A 17818-nucleotide genomic window follows, 5' to 3' on the forward strand; every position below is an offset into this window, starting at 1 on the left:
CCTTTCTAGCTCCCGTCCCTCAGGGGTGTGTTCGAGATGTGGGCCTTTTTTTACTGTACAACCGGACCAGGCCCCCTCCACCCATCTTAGGTTAGGACACAAATGACAATTTAGATCCCCCGCTAAAATCACATATGGGGCTACTGCTCTCTTCCTCTGCGCTAGCTCATCAGTTAGTAAATTGTCTAGGTTTTGAATTGTAGAGCTCTTCCCATTCCCTGGAGCAGCGTTATATACATTAATCAGAACAATGTTCATCTTTCTGGCTTCCAATCCAATAGCTTGTATATTAACTGAATTCCATTGCAAGTCGACCCACACACCTTCAAGCTGTAAATCCACATATGTAATTAACCCTCCCATTGGTCTTCCTGGTGCCGTTTTCCTTGCGGGCACAGAAAAACACTTAAACCCTTCAAGATGAAAAGAATTGTGGTCCACCACCCAGGTTTCCTGTAGGCAGATTACGCGAAATTTGCTGATGTACTGTCTCCCCTCCTGGTTGTGGAATTTGGGAGCCAGCCCCGCAATATTCCAGGAAATCATTTCAATACCCTCTTTCCTTTCCAGACCTGAAGGCTCAATATGAGTAATAGGCCAGAGGGCCTTAGGATCAGTAGTGGCTTTCATTAATGCACTCTCAGTATGTACCACTTGTGTATAATATGATTGAGCGGGACCCTGTGCTTCCAACTCACTAATTTTATCCTCTTGCGCGCCTGCCTTATTCCTTGCCAGTGTGAGTTTGGTTACCGTAGTGTCGTTATTCCGGGGTCTCTCTCCCACCAGATAACCATGGCCCGATTTACCCCCTGCGGGATGGACTTGGTCATTACCTATGGGGGGGGATTTAACAAAGGACAATTCCTGTACAGTTTGCTCCACTTGTTCTTCCACCCTTTGCAGTCAATCCCACTCATTCATGTGGAGAAGGGGGTCAAACCTGTTTGACAGGGTAATTCTACCGTAATTTCTGTGTGGAACATATAATTTTGTGCCGTAACCCTTATTACAGGTCTGATAACCCTCCTCACTGTCTTGCATTAGCCAATTCCTAGTCAGGGGATTTAAATCATTGGCATAAAAGGACCCTAAGGGTGCAAGGCTAATACTACTATACGTAGCTGACGGTCCCCAACTTAATATATAGTCTACTGTTCTACTGGCCCTAAAATTTATCACCACACAGTCACCCACTTTATTTTTTACCTTATTTCTTGCATGATTCATTGCAGGAGGATTTGCAAAATAGTTTAATTGTGCCATCTTTATCATCTGCTGGACACTTTTTCTTTGTACTGAAGAAAGATAAAGATCTTCATCCTTGCATTGATTGTAGAAGTGTTAATCAGAATAGCTATATTTTGCCTCTTCTAAATGACACCATGGAGTTAAGTATGAGTTTGAGGAAAAAATTGATTTTCTTTAGTTATAAATAGTGTGGATAGCTTACTCCAGGAAGTAGCCGCCGACTCTCCATGAGTTGAAGGAAGGGCAGCCCCTATTCTCCTCTATGCTGATGATAATTTCCTTTTTTCATGGACCACAAATGGCCCACAAAGACTGATAGATCGCTTTGCCGCATTCATGTAGGTCAGGGATCTTCAAACAAATTTGAAGAAAACCTACATGATGATCTGTGGAAATGGAGCTTGTAAATCATGTGTTCATTATATCATTGGCACACCAATTGAAATGGTCACTTCACTTTCCTACCTAGGAATTCTCTTTAGCTCTAATGGTTCTTGGACCAGCATATAGAAAACAGGCTAGAGATGATACATGCCTGTGAGGGTATTTGTAGTTTTGCCACTAAGCTAGGTTGCAAACCAATAGAGCCAAATGTGCTACTGCAACTTCTTGTGGGAGTGGGTTATGGGGTTTCACAGAATCCACTACTATGTTTCTTAGACAACTGCTTGCCACACCACAGTCTACATCAGCCTATATAGTACACAGGGAATCAGGCATGCAATATTTGGAGAATCTATTAGCAAAAAAAGCCTGTCCAGTTGTGGCGTTCTATTTGGAGTATAAAAGAGACCAAGCTCACAATACTAGACAATGCTCAGAGAATCCTGTGGTACTTGAACATCTCGAGACATATTGCCCAGTATAATGGTCCTCCGTTACTGAATGAATCTGATAGCATAACACACTATAGTAAAAAGAAATTAAAACTGTTACTTCTTAAAATGAAAGCTGATGATAGGTGTGCCAAAGATCGCACTCACCCCTCAGTTTTAAGATGTCTCTCTGCGGCACAATAGGAGGGCCTCGAGAGGTATCTTACACACATCTAATACCCAACATCATTTTGTCCTGACAGGTCTACGATTGGGTAGACTTCACGCTTTGGTAGCCTCTCCGTAAACAACACGATGGTTTGAGGCAGCTGTTAAATACCCATGTAATGGAAGATCTACTCAAATAATGCATTTTATCCTATTTTGTAGTCTCTTTGCTGAAATTGGAAAATCTATTTAAAGCCATTGTTTTTAGATAATATTATTAGGAATTACAATGATGCTTGTTGATATCTGTTCCTTGGAGGATCGAAACGTGTTTTAGAGAAAGCATGAGTCCAAATTTCCCTGCATCGAAGGTTGGTGAATAAAGCATCAATCTATCCCTACACTAACACTAAAATTGCATCCCTACTTAAGCATCTTGAGGATGAAGGATAAAAGGTGTCAGCATGTGGAGTCTTTCTAAGAAGTCTCTACACTGCCAATTGGTCAATGTAGCATACAGCTACCCAGACAGAGCTTGCTCTCAGATGCTCTCTCTCCGAAGGCAAACGAAGAAGTGGGCACCTTCTCCACTCCCATCATCACATTATTCATAGATAACTGCCCCAAGATTCATTGCTGATCACGCCATCTGCTCTAGGTACAATCCTAAAGGTGTTTTTCCATGGGAGAGCAGTGTTCTTTCCTTGCAACATTTTATCCTTGGTTCTCAGGCCTACTCCTTTATGAAGCACAATGACCTTCCTTTATCAACTCAAGCCACATGATTGTAACTTCACCTCTGGTTGCCTGACTACTAAAACACAGACATTATTCTAGCTAACAAGAGTGCTTCTTTCACCTGCAACACAAAACGTGAGAAAGAACAAATTCCACAGCATACATGAAATTCAAACTGTTAATTCTAAAGCGAGAGTTTTCAGGGAACTGCATGTTAGGCCTCCAAGACTGAGCTAACATAAGAAGAAAGCATCATATAAGCTTTACGTAATTGCGTAGGAAATGAGACACCTTCAATTAATGCATTTACCTACATCTAAATGACACAATTAATAAACACATTTAGTACATGAATAATTGTCAGTTTCACAAGTTCTTCACATTAATGTTTTCTGCTAGTTACATTCACCTTCCACGTTAATTCTCCATGTTACCTTTCAATGGCCTCAGCACATCAAGGTTCAGGTTAATACTTTCCAAATTCTACCACTTTATGTTACTACAACAAAGAAATATTTGCGGGTGTGCTCTACACATGCGAACATGATGCACCCCTACAAATAAAATGTGATCCTCGCTACATCATTAGTCTAATACGTCCAATGCAGTGCCGATGTGACAAGGTTTTATGCATTTTGGGAATTATTTGTACTTTTATGGCTTTATTTCAAAACCGAATAAACATTTTAAATTGAATTGATTTTATATTCAATCCCTCTGATCTTTCCATTGATCACAATGCAGTTTTAGCAATTCTGCAAAGGCTTTAACCTGCCAATGTTAAAGAAACTCCAGGGTTTATTTGAATTTTCTAACTTTTGTTGTCAGTTCATGACGAACTTTCAAGGCATAACTAGTGACTTTACTAGTTAATATGCATATGAAAAGAGTTTTTTGTTGGGATGATCAAGCTGCAATAGCCTTTAGTACACTCAACATATGTTTACTCCAGCACCAATTTGATGCCATTCTGATACTTCAAATACATTTATTTTGGAATCAAAAGCCTCTAAAAGAGCAGTTGCACCGGTTCTGTTGAAGACCAAGAAGATGATGGACAAGAGCATCCTGTCTTTGATCTATCTGCTGTGTTGTCAGGTCTGAATGGAATTACCCATAATGGAACGATAACTCTTAGCCTTGTAGATGGAGTGTACTTAGTGGAAACATCTTTTATGGGGCACTGTACACAATTCGAAATCTGAACCTGTCATCAAAATTTGCAGTTTTTGAGAAATCTTCAGAGTTAAGAACGGCTGCGAAGTTAGATGGACATTTTTCATTTTACAGAATGATTTTACTCATTCTCATATTTCTGGTTCAAAGAATGTGTTGATTAATACTCTTTTCCACATTATCACTTCCATATGATTAACCCTTAATTCCTTCCCAACGTGAAGTTGAAATCATTCAGTCTTTCTTTGATAAAGTCAAAATGTAACCTGCAAAAAAACATAGCAGCTATTCAAAAAGCACCGCCTATCAAACATTTATAGTGGTAATTGGAAGGAAAGAAAAGAAGAAAAGCACATGGTAAAAGCAATAAAAGAATCCAAAGTGAATGTGTTAAAAGATTCTTTTAAGGGAGTATATTTCTAATATGTCACCCACAATATCCTGAAATGTACATCTCCAACACCTAGATCAGTAACACAGAAACTTTAAGGATACTATGTGAACCATGTTATAAATCCAATAATATATATGCATTTTCTTTTCTCTTTTCCAGGAATTGAAAATTATTCTGTTGCAAACCTTCATTTTGTGTGTGTACATATGTGTTCATATTCACATGAACATAAACTGCAATAAATTGCATTTTTAAAGTTGCAATTAGGATGAATTTGTAGTGTCCATTCAAAGTCACTGGTTTTGTCAATCTTTGTACTTAACATTGTAGATGGACTTGATTTTAATGGGCTCTTAATATACATGGCCGGATATGTTCATAAACGTTTCACTCGGTTCACCCTGGGCACCACTCCCAAGCCGACAGATCACGCACGCAACCTGGGCTTCATCCTGGACTCCTCACTCTCGATGACCAGACAAGTCAACGCCGTCTCCTCATCATGCTTTCACACCCTACGCATGCTTCGCAAGATCTTCCGATGGATCCCGACCGAAACCAGGAAGACGGTCACCCAGGCACTCGTCACCAGCCGACTGGACTACGGAAACACCCTCTACGCCGGAACCACAGCCAAGCTACAGAAAAGACTCCAACGCATCCAGAATGCCTCCGCCCGACTCATCCTGGACATCCCCCGACGCAGCCACATCTCCGGCCACCTTAGAGACCTACACTGGATCCTCGTCAAGAAGAGGATCACGTTCCGGCTCCTCACCCACGCACACAAGTATCTCCACGACCTGGGCCCCAAGTACCTCAACGACCGCCTGACCTTCTACACGCCCACCCGCCAGCTACGGTCTACTAGCCTCGCCCTCGCCGCCGTACCACGCATCCGAAGAGCCACCGCCGGAGGCAGATCCTTCTCCTACCTGGCGGCCAAGACATGGAACTCCCACCCCATCCACCTTCGGCTGACCCAGGACCATCTCGCCTTCAGGAAACAACTCAAGACCTGGCTGTTCGAGCAGTAGCGGACCCTTCCCCCCCCAAGCGCCTTGAGACCCTTCCGGGTGAGTAGTGCGCTATACAAATGTTATAATTGATTGATTGATTGACTCGGCAAAATCAGCAAATGTTTTCCAATGGAAAATATTTGATAATAAGCAACTGCCAGTTTTTAGGTATAATTTTTACTAGGCTTATTCAAGATGCTGAATGTGGTGCACCCACTAATGTCCTGTCTTCTCATTAATTTGGAGCAATACATTCCTTTCCAATAATAAGCGTTTTACATACCATTTATAAGTCTACTTGGATGACATCAGGATCTTGGTGTGCCACTGATGGAATGTGATTGACGCAATCATGCTTATAAGTTTGGATGGACCAAAAGGCAGATAATCTTTAGGGTTGAAAGAATGATGACACTGAATTGACAAGAGAGTTTTGTTGAGTAGGTGCGCAATACTGAAAAATATTAAATTATTCCTCATTATGGAAATAAACGTTGAGATCAAGAAAGATTATATTTGAATTATGATATTCCATATAAAATGTCAATTACTGCTTTGTTTGCTAAGCCAACTGTGATAATATTTTAGTTGAAATCTTACATAAAGCAAGGTGGGTCCTGTCCAAAATGAACTGGGTGTAGGCATACATGATTGAACCTGAGAAACTTGACTGTCTACTTTTTAATGACATTTTAAGGTTACCTAGATAATTATATTCGGTCCTATTGTGCGTTTTCTCTAAAAAAGTAACCACCACTTGGTGATAGTCACAAATCATGTCTTGCACACTCCAGTTCATGTTGATTGTATGTCTTCATAATGTGAAGATTTACATTTTTTAAATTCTGGACACTTGGAGCTTTGATGTGTTTAAAATAGTATTTGTTTTTGATTTAAACAATGTGACAGACATAACATTTTTTTATAACAATTATTCTGAGACAATGGTTGGCTTACTATACATGAAGGCTAATCTTGGAAATCACTCACATATAGCTCTGGTACATACCCATTTCCCTCATAGGATATTGATTTCTCCTACATTTTATAAGACGGCTAGTGATAAAATGAGTAAACATTGTATTTGGGCTCTTTGTGTAACGTTCCCAAACAAGTCCACGTGGCCCTGTTGTGTGCGAGAATTCATGTTGAAATGCGTTTTTTTAAGCTTTTGGGAGAAAAACATTGAAACCCAACTGCAGATTTCACATATATAAATTATGTTGAAGGTTAACCTAAGCTTCTGTCTGTGTCACTTTAGTGGTGATTTGCAAACTGGTCGATGATGTAGCTCGTAACGTTTGCAATACGTTTTCGATGTTTCTGCTGAGCTAATGTCCACATGCACCCTTTCTGACCTTATCACTTCCAATTATATGTAATCCTATAATAATAAACTCTAGTAGAACTGATCTGATCTACAGAATTCTTTATTCACATTTTTAAACTGTTGATATATACTTGAGCTCTCCCTCAATGAGGAGGGCAAAAAAGAAAAATAGCTCCTACAGTTAAAAGAGCACTTGAGACCAGGAGGGTGGCAATGGGCACTCTAGGGTGCTAGGGCATGCCACTAGGAACAAAAGGAGGTAAAGGTCATTAAAATTGGCACAACAGGGCCGAACAAATGAAGATGTCCTCTCGGGGCACTGACTGGGTTTGGGCATGTGTGGGGTCCTGCCTTATTCTTTTTTTGCTTAAATGTCCAGCAGGGCCTCCAGCTCTCAGGGACTGACACATAAGAACCAGGGAAGAAAACTATCTGGAAGGAAGTGTGTGGCACCCCTCATCCTCTAAAATATTGTCGCCAGGGACCTCCAGCCAACGAAGGACCTGTGAAAGGAGAAGTAATATCAAAATCCAATAAAAACATGAGTGCAGCAGTACTGTCCTTGGAAGTGCTCCTGGTGAGGGACACAACCCTGGGATTTGTGTCTGGTACTCCTCTTCCCCCCCCCCATATCTCTAGCCGAGCAGCTGGTGCACCCAGAACGAAGTCTCCCTCCCGCACAGGCTGCAGATGGGATGAGTGAGACCTTGATCCCACCCTCACTGACTAGAGGTGGGTGGGAGACGTAAGAGAGGAGCCGGCTACTGCAGAGGCGCACAGGAGCTGGGCTGAGCTTATGGGGTACTGGCAGGGCCATGGCAGCTGTGGGCCCCCGCAGCGCCCAACATGACTACACCAGTAGAAAGAAAAGGAGCGCTGAGGGTGCATTGCCATAAAAAAGCAGTGATGCCGATGATATAAAATCTACCCCATTACAGGGGAATGCCCATAAGATCGTACAAGGCTAAGGAAAAGTTCATTTGATAAGGCCTATCAACATAGTCAGAAATGTGCATATTTCTCCCTATGATGCCTTAGAAAGGGCAGGGAGACCATCTGCATTCCCCCAATTGTTTTAGGAGTTGCACGAAGTGCAGGAGCCCCCATGCCAGTTTCAAAATGGCAGCCTAAGTAACTCAGGGGGTTGAATTGATGACCCTGGTAGAGTATTCCTGGAGCTGATGCTTCTAGTCTGAGGTCTGAAGGGTGCAAGGATCTTTGTCGTTAAGTCCTAGTGCTGCTTTGCAGCATGTGTAAAAGTAGAAAAAAGACTCATGCAACACAATCCAGTGAATGTTAGCATACTTTATTGACAATAGCAAAGTTAACAATCATTACATGTAAGAATGAATGCCATAAAAGTGCTTCATTGACAATGACGAAGTTAACAATGAATCATTGCATATAATCATGAATCTCATTATAATATGGTACCATCCTAAATTATTTTACTGCTGTTGCATTGGATTTCCTTGACATATTTCTACTTTTAATAGGGTGGAGATACCCTGACAAAGCCATGAAACCTGACTTTTCATAGTTACGCCCTATTATATTGGGACCAGTACAAGTTGAGGGTATTGTGGCTTTATAGTTCCGATTCTAGGGGTGTAAACTGTTAAGAGAGTGTCACCCTAAGTATTTCTTCCTGCCAACTAGTTGTATATTTGTACATTAATACTTAGTAATGAGTAGTGTGTGCGTAATCAAACAGATTTCCTCTTTGGCTGGCTGGAGAATGAATTATTGGGTGTTGTTGGTTGCTTGCCTGACGACGGTGTACTGGCCTGCACCACCTCATGGGCTGCTCTGCCTTGCTACCCTGAGGGAGACAAATGCTACGGCAAGGTACTTTCCTCCCAATAGACCTAAGGTTGCAGACCTATTACTTGTGAAGGACTCGCATCCTTTCTAACTAATAACATGTGTTCTTGCTAACTCTAGCTTCATGACCCTCCCCAGTTAGTTACAACATGACTTAGAGACTATTCGGTGATAATAGTAACACTTTATGGCGAGAACATCTGAGATTTTTAGTAGATCTGCAGAAAGTAAATTTATTTGCATTGTGTTTAATTGGAAGTATAGTTCTTGTCAATTTCAAAAGTATTTCGTATTTTATATTGAAGGCCGCTAATAAATATGCAACGCTAAAAGAACACTGCGAAGGAAAACAAAAGTCGAATTCTGCCCTGACTGCACTCTCCCTTAAGTCATAAATGTTTTTAGCGTAAACATTGTGAATGGTATCAAAGTTGCTTTATCCACCCCATTGCCAGGCAGGCTGTGCCACGGTGCATGCTATTCATTGTTTGCATAAAAAGTATAAAAAGTGCCAAAATGCTCATTTCCTTCCAATGTGAAGGTTTATTTCATTTGTGTCCTTTTACTTTTACATTTTTAGGGACTTCAGCATCTGCATAATCACAAAACGATCCATCGTGATGTCAAAGGGAATAACATCCTGTTGACCACAGACGGAGGAGTGAAACTGGTGGATTTCGGTAAGATACACTTGGCAATTCAGTGTTAACATATGATGATTGTAGCACCATTTATCCAAGTGCCTGCAATGAAAATAGAAAATATGCATTTGTAATTAAAATATTTTAATATGTTCGAAATTTGTGTGAACACGTTAGTATGATTTTCTTATTGCTAATGTATGTGTGTAATGTGCAAATAATTACTCATTAGGATAATTCCCCTGAATTTCCTATGTAATTTATTTTTAAAAGTGCTGCTGAAGTAACGATTCATGTATGGAAATATTTCTAAACAATTTGTGCTGCTCATTTTCATTTGCCTAACTCTTAGATTACGAGTTTCTTGACTAACTGCCTTCATCCGTCTTGTGCATGCAGAGTAGCACCATTCTGCTCTAGTAACTGATTTACTTACTCTTCAGCTCCTTAGATTTGTGGTCAACCTAAATTTGTGAACAATAAGAATATACCTCTTAAAGAATGATTACATTTTTATTTAGAGGTGGCTACAATCATTGGGGGTAGAGGTAGTGTCTTTTAGTCATTGCAGTAAGGATGAGTCGGAAGGGCTTATTATGAGTACAGCAGTCCTGGGACTGTAGTACTCTCGGTGGTGGTTCGACCATAGCCACTCCTGCATGTCCGCCTACTGTATTCTGAGGTTGGCGGTCGGACCGCCTCCTCTGCTGTGTTCCATGATCACAGTGGTGTGGAAAGGGACAGGAATATGTTGGATGTGCTGATGTCGGCACCGCTGAGCATATTATTTCCACCACCCATTTCATGGCAGTTACCCTGCTATGAAAGGGGTGGCGGACATGCAGGTAAGAGGACCCTAACATGCTCCCCTGGTGAATCTGTCCACGGGGGCACGTGCGGGAAGTGGCACATGTTGGTCCCCCCGATATTTGCACCGTTATTCCTGCACTGTGAGGCACGCATAACATGGTGCATGCTACACCATGCAGGAACGTGCTATAGGTGCAGTCATGGTGGCACTGTGCTTGTTAGGCTCTCCTATGATCCTAACAGACTGCCGCTGCACCGCCTGTCTACCCTGGATTAAACTCGGAATCCAGCAGGCGATTGCACCACGGGCTTGGCGGTCCTCCTGGGAGCGCAGCGGTGGTGGTCCTACAGGAGGACTGCCAAATTCCTAATCAGGCCCTGGGTATCCATGAGGTAAGGCTGTTAAACGGAGTTAAATAGGTGAAATCCTACCATTTTTCAAAACCTCATGAAGTCATCTGATGTCTTTGATAGAATGTCCTCGAAGTTCCAGTGGAATGGAATTTGTGTATGGAAGGAGCTATGCTTAACCAATTTCTATTTAACTTGGCATTCAGCAATTTAATTTGGGGAGGTCAGCCTAAGGGGGGGATTATCAGTTTATATAGTTTGCAGCTTTTAGGTCTGGGCTACAGACAGCTTTTGCTATCTATTGACAGACCAACTTTCTCCATGACATAACATCTACTTAGGGTAGGGTTTGGGTCAGCCCTGAGCTCATTTTTGGATGACTTTGTAGTCTATCTCAGTTGTCTGCTCTTGATTTAGTGGCTTTAGTGTCTATTGTAGTATTTGTCTCACTTAGAGGTATTTCAGTGTTCTAATTGGATGAGTTATACCCTTCCACTGCAGACTTGAGGAGACTCTTTTCTATTTAACAATAATCATTCAATGTGAGTGCATGTGTTTCGTCATTCCCCATCTCCCATCTCTGCTGTCAGCTCTGTTCTCCTAATCTGCATGAGTTAGTGTTGTCACAGAGCTCGAGATCAGACAGTGCTGACCTGATTTCCAGCAAACAGATGTCTTTATGCAATATTGAATGTTAAGAAAATGGCAAAATTCACCTTTTAAATTTGCAATCCTATGCTATGCAGTCAAAATGAGTTGTTAACAGTGTCTCTAGAAGCGTCTTTTCCAATCATTGCCTTCAGTTTAGGGAAAAGCCACCGAGGGTTATCTTCAAGTGTTCCTGATTTCAGGTTTCAAAGGAGTAATACAAGTAGCCATTGAAAGCACCAGCAGACACTGATAAACAACACAATAACTGCTCCAGAATCATGCTGTGTCCTTGTGGACCCTTTGCATAAATAGTTAGTTTTATGGCTTTCCTTTTATAGCTGAGTTGCCTGCACTAGCACAAACAAGATATTAACTAAGTTTTTTTATTGGTCCAAAATGGATTTAGAACAACTTGTGCTAGTACATTATTAAAACGCAATTCCAATCTTTAATTGTTTTTCTAAAACCTAATCAGATGGTTGTAATCCATTATTTGTTGGTGTTATTTTACCGTGCACACCACTTTATGAAAATGTGACTTGTTCTGAATCCTGTCCTTTTATCAGTGGGGCACCTGGGATGTTATTTAAGGTCTAATTTCATTTAATGGATTGGGAACCATGACTATTCAATGAGACCTGCTTGGCCTCAGTGGACCCCACTTGAATGGAAAGGTTTCAACAAAATGCTGGGCATATTCAATTTACTTATACGTCGCTTGTAGAATGGTTTACCATATTCCCAGGGCCAGTAAGTTAAATGTTACCAGTGGGCTTGCAGAACGTATTGCGTCACCCAACTAAGTAACACTCTAAAACTTGTCCGAGGCCTGCTATTGCAGTCTGAATGCAGTGTCACACTGCCATGTCAACTTGACATTTAAACCCCCTTGCCAAGTTTAAAAGTCCCCTTTTATTAGATATATGTCATCGCCAAGGAAAGACCCAGGGTGCTGTGCAATTAAATGTTTGGACATGTACTTTAAAACTTTGTATATCCTGGTAGTGAAAAACTCTCAAATGTATTTTCACTACAGTGAGACCTACAGCTCCCTTAGGATAACATTGGGATTCCTTATTACATTTAATATGCTGTAATTCCCAATTGAGAGGAGATAGATGTATCATGTTTGGTACCTATCAAATTGTAATGATAAACCCTCTTTAGTGGTAAAGTCGGATTTTTTTATTATGATTTTGAAAATGCCACCTTTCAGAAAGTTGACAGGTTCCTGTTCTTAGCCCCTTGTGTCTGCAGGCTGTCTTGTGTCACATGAATGGGCGTAGTTGGCAGTAATATTTTGTAAATTCCTCCCACACAATAGAGAGATTAGGTGTGCCTGAATGGGCCATCTGCTAGCAGGATTAGGGAGCAGAGCTGAGACCAGCCTCACTTACACCTGAATAACCTGCACTTTGCTTTTACATAAAGGGCTTACCAACCCTTTATTGTCACTGTAGCCAGCTTGGAGCCAAGGCAGGGGAGTCAGGAATTTCCAAGCACTTCAAAGATCCTTTACAGAAACTTCCCCACCTTCTAGAAGCAGGGCACCAGGGTATAAAAGTAGGGCCGTCAAACCCACTCTTCAGTTCATTACTGGGCCATGAGAAGGAGTCTCAGAGGACTGCATGCTGCTGTGGCCTGCTGTTAGGCCTGGGCTAAAAATCCGTTCCGCTCGCGGAAATTGCGATAATTTAACATCTTCGCGTTCCGCGGAGAGCGCGAAAATGTCAAAATTTCCGCAATCCGCATTTTACCGGAAATTTTTTGCTTGCTCGCGCTGTAAAATAATACATTCTCGCGTGCGCGTGATCGCCTTACCTGAATCCCCGCGTTCGCCGACAAGTTTTCCCGATCCGGTCCGTTCTCCACGAGATGTTGGATTGTTGGTAGCCATTTGCGCTGTCTCGCGACAGTTCGCGCCCGCAGTAACGTCATTCGTCGCGCGATCACGTCTTTCTTCTCGCGATCATGCACCGCGAGACAAGTGAAAACAAGATGGCCGCACCCGCGAGCAACCGCATGGGTAAGTTGGCGAGCCGCGACCACGCAGAAAATACCGCGAACGGGCGGGAAAAAAACTTCCGCATCTTCGCGATATTTCCGCGTGTTTGCGGAGATTTTTAACATTTTCGCGATAATTTGCAAAAGTGAATTTCGCAAATTCCGCCCAACCCTACCTGCTGTGCACTCTGCCAGACTGCTGCTGTCCCTGGAAGGATTTTTCTGCTGCCTGGAGTCTACCTTGAGCCCTACGCCCTGCATCTACACCTGCACCCAGAACTACCAGAAGTTACTCCAAGGGCTAGTTTGCTGGACTTCTGTTTAGAGCCACAGGAACATAACAGACTCCCACCATCTTGAGCCTGTACCTGGACCCAGCCTGAGTGAGTCCTGAACAGGCACGATGTATCCAATCAGTCCGGGACCCTTGGTTGTGGTGCTAACAGTGGCCAAATGGCTGTTTTCCAAAACTGAGGACTTCGACAAAATTTGATCAAAAAGTGCTCTGAGAAATGGGAGGAGACCGTGACCAACCTGCTCGCCTATCCACTCAAGGTGTATCGCCAGTCGGATTGACTTTGTGGCTTCCCCCGCTACCTTCTTCTCTACAGCAGCAAATCCATTTCAGAAGCCCTTCGCCAAAGGGGTACCCAACCTTGTGGAACTGTTTTGGACTACAACCCTCTGCTTCATCCCGCTAGAGTTTTTTTACTTCCATTTTGGCGACTAAGTCAGAACATAGAAATCTTTATAATGGCTTTGAACCACGGCCATCCAACTACACTCTCTCTCTTCAGAACCTCCTGCAGCCTTGTCCCACTGAACTTTACCTTCTCAGGCATTTTTCTTCAGCAACTTTTCTATGTCCGCAGGTAAGCTCTGGCTGGGCCCAATCCACTTCTTGAATCCAAACAATACTCGATCGTGGTCATCCTTAACTTTCAAATGTGACCTGGTCCCATGTGACTAGATGTCTGCTGTTGGCGCTTTGATCTATTAGCTGCTAGATTTCACTTAACAATTCATAACTCCAGTTCTACTGGTTGGATTTTTGTTTTTCTGTCAAATACTTTATTAAACTTTACTCTATCTTTCTAAATTGGTTTGGGATTTTTCTTGTGTTGTGTTTTCACTTTATTACTGTTTGTGAGCTGCATAAATACTTTACACATAGCCTCTAAGTTAAGCCTGACTGCTTATAGTGCCAAGCTACCCTGGGTTAAGCACAGGTTAATTTAGTGACTTTTTGTTGTTTACCCTGCATAGAATGCCCGACCAGGGATCACACCCCGCTCAACCAACAAACCAATTTCTCACACAGGCCGACTGTGATGAAGCAAGGGTCGGACACACTAAGCGGGTATATATTGGACTAAGATTTTACTTTCTGACCTAGTCCCAGAAATGGAGATAGAAATCCTCCAGAGGGGCAAGGTTGTAGGCTGCATGTGCTGAAGTCCTCTCGAAGTGCTGAAGTCCTCTCGAAGCCCAATAGCCACTGGACAAGGTCCCACTTAAGTTTGACAGAAATTCGAGTTAAGCTGGTGTTATTTGCATAATTTCAGGATTTTCATGCTAGTTTTCATGCAAAATTTCTAAAATTACACCATTACACCACTTTGCATAGTTACAAGCAGAAAGACATCATTTACGGTAAACATTGACAGCAAATGCACTGGAAAAACAAAACCAGAGCAGCAATTGTTGGGGAAACCTTTGTTAACACAAGGATGCATTTTGTGTTACAATATAGCACAAAATGAACAAGATGCATTGTGCAGATTTACGTTTTACCATTGCTGGAATTTTGTATAATTGCACAAAAGCAAATTGCGTGACTTTCGCACACCCTTAATCATACTAAATCAGTCCGTTTTTTGTGGACCACTCCAAGAGGGAGAATTTCAAAGTTTACAGCAGGGACAGTTCACACATCGAGTGCATACTTTTTTCCCCTTTCGCCTGATCATGATTTCTACCCATATCACCAGTGGAGGCCGCTGCACAACTAAAGTGGTGGGGTTGGGAAGGGGGGGGGAGTTATTGGATTATTAATTTGAAACAAAACTTACCTGTCCTGTCACTGACTCTGCCAACCACCTCAGTGCTTCTCTCCTCCCAGCAGTCACTGGGTCATAAGGCACAGGCTCACCACCTGAGCAGGCTGGTCTGATGCTTGCTCAGACACAGGAAGCCTGCAGCTTTTGTGTGCTTGTCTGTTTGGCTGGCCCAAGACAGCTGGGCAAACCGACATGCACAATTTACAATGCCCATCACACTTCCTTCCCGCCATGGCCCGGCCCCTCACAAGACTCCCTGACTCAGTCACTCCGCAGAAAATAGAATTATAATATTGTTTTATTATCATATTTTTTCCACTGACTGGCACTGACCAGTGAGGCGATGCTCCTCCGCCATTGCTGAGGAGCCGTCCCTGTCTATCACACATTGTGTCGCAAGGGCAATGCAATCCTTAAGTCAGATTTACTAAGCAACACAAGGCCACCTTGTATGACCCTATATTGCTTGGTAAATCTGAAATGATGAAAGGCGGTTCAAGAGCTGCCTTGCATTACGCTGCTCTAGGAAGGTGTTCCATGAGTGGAGCATAGGTGTTAACAAGACTGGTAAATATGGAAATGCATCAAATGCTAGGCCTTCCCAATAGAGGCACAACAAGGAGAAATATATTCCTTTCTGCTCATTGTTCCCTCTTTCTATGTGTGCTGCATTCTGCAGGACACATAGAAAGAGAAAAAAGACTCCATTTTTGTGTGCAGGGAGATGTCCCTTCGTGCATAAAACCAATCCTGCCTGCAATGCAGACACCCTTGCACCTTGAAGCAAGGATGCATGCATTGGTGCTGGGCTACACTGAGTGCTCAAGTGAAGAAGAGAGCAAGAATGTGACATATATGAATAGAGATGGTGCATTCCTGCCCTCCCAATTTGATACAGCACAGCAAGTTGTCTTGCTGCATTGTGCTGAGTCATAGTTTGAAAAAACTGGGCTCTAATCTTTTGCATGGAGCTCAAAATCTTCCGGCAAGTATGAAACCGTAACTGGTGAAGCCTCTTCAAAATCGGACACCATTGACATGACATCCAGCTGACTCTCAAGAAGTCTGGGAAGTACAAAACGTTTCTAAGCCCCAAGTTTTCAGAGTTCTGGAGCACCTCCTCTTGGTCGCTTCTGAGGCTCCTAGGACCTCAGGACCAGAACTTCAGGGTAGGTACTCACACCAACAGAGCCACCAGCAGCTTGTTGTCTTTCTGTAGACCGACATGAGATCTGCCAACTGAGCTTTGGACTCGACTTCTTAATCCTGGGTACAAGTGGGAGCTAGTCCAAACTCCCATGTCTCCATGTAGATCTCATACGACCAGTCCAGTCCTCTTCTGTTCTTCTTCAGGTCCAGATAGCGTTCTGATTAGATGTGGGTGAGGTGCCGCTTTTGTAGAGTTCATTTACCAGTGGGTGGGGTGACTCCCTAACAATGTAGACAATGTTCCAAAAAGCAAACCTTTCAACTTTTACAGTAAATCCTATTTGTCTTATTGTAAACTATCCCATAGTACATTATTCTGAGGTAAATGCAGTGTGGCATAATCTGTCTTCCCCTGAAGGGACTTTGTGGGCTGGCCAGGGATGTGTTTTAGAGAAATGAGCAGGGCCCTCCTCTTCAGCTACACCAAACTTGGATTGGGACCAGCTACCACTAGGCTGGGGCCAAACTGTTTTCAGAGGGCCCACAGAACAAAAAGCATATTTTCCCTGAGTCTCCCTTTACCTTAACTATGAATGGGCAGGTTTTAAACTAGTCCTTTTCAATTTAATTAAGTTCCCGGACCCTCCTCTGCTGTCCTTCCTGAGCTTACATCTGTCACATATCTCACACCCAAGTTTTCCTGTGAATCTCATTAAGGGGAAGCACTGTAGGACCTACTGCAGGCTCATAAATACAACAAATGTTCCAAAGGCAATCACTTAGCCAAAGTTTGACACATTTGCAGGGATATTCTATTCAAAGATCCTGCTACAGCAACAAATAATTTAGAAATTCATTAGGTGCTATGTGTGACGGAGCAAAAACCAAAGGAAATGATGGACAGAGTGTTGAACATTGCAAGCACTCACCCCCAGTCAACTGATCTGGGTTTAATCCATCACTGTTCTTTAGCCCACTCTGTCACCCCAGTTCAGACATGGCCATATGCAAATCAGTCTGACCCTGTGCCTCATGGGAACAGTCCAGCCCGAACTGCCAAGCCATGTCTTCCCTGGACCGGAAACAAGCTTCCTAGGACCGGTTTCTGGCATTACAGCCGTCTTCAGCCAGGCTTGCTTGAATCCAGTGGCAAAGTGAGCAAGGGACTCACGTCTGAGCATACCCTGCCAACTTATGGCGAACAAAGCAAAGACCAAAGGAAATGATGGACGGAGTGTTGAACATTGCAAGCACTCACCCCCAGTCAACTGATCTGGGTTTAATCCATCACCGTTCTTTAGCCCACTCTGCCACCCCAGTTCAGACATGGCCATATGCAAATCAGTCTGACCCTGTGCCTCATGGGAACAGTCCAGCCCGAACTGCCAAGCCATGATGGCACAGTGAGTGGGGAAAAAAAGTAAAAAATGTGCAGAA

General features: G+C 42.8%; 1 protein-coding gene across 1 annotated transcript in view; it reads left to right on the top strand.

The window, feature by feature from the left end:
- MYO3A (myosin IIIA) overlaps positions 1 to 17818 on the top strand; it is a 1336625-nt gene that overhangs the window by 157368 nt on the left and 1161439 nt on the right. Inside the window, exon 5 of the mRNA XM_085630108.1 lies at positions 9296 to 9395. Coding sequence (XP_085486234.1) covers positions 9296 to 9395 — 100 coding nt within the window. The remainder of the gene's footprint in view (positions 1 to 9295; positions 9396 to 17818) is intronic.

The sequence above is a fragment of the Triturus cristatus genome, chromosome 10, assembly GCF_964204655.1.
Source record: "Triturus cristatus chromosome 10, aTriCri1.1, whole genome shotgun sequence".
In the NCBI taxonomy this organism is placed as follows: Eukaryota; Metazoa; Chordata; class Amphibia; order Caudata; family Salamandridae; genus Triturus; species Triturus cristatus.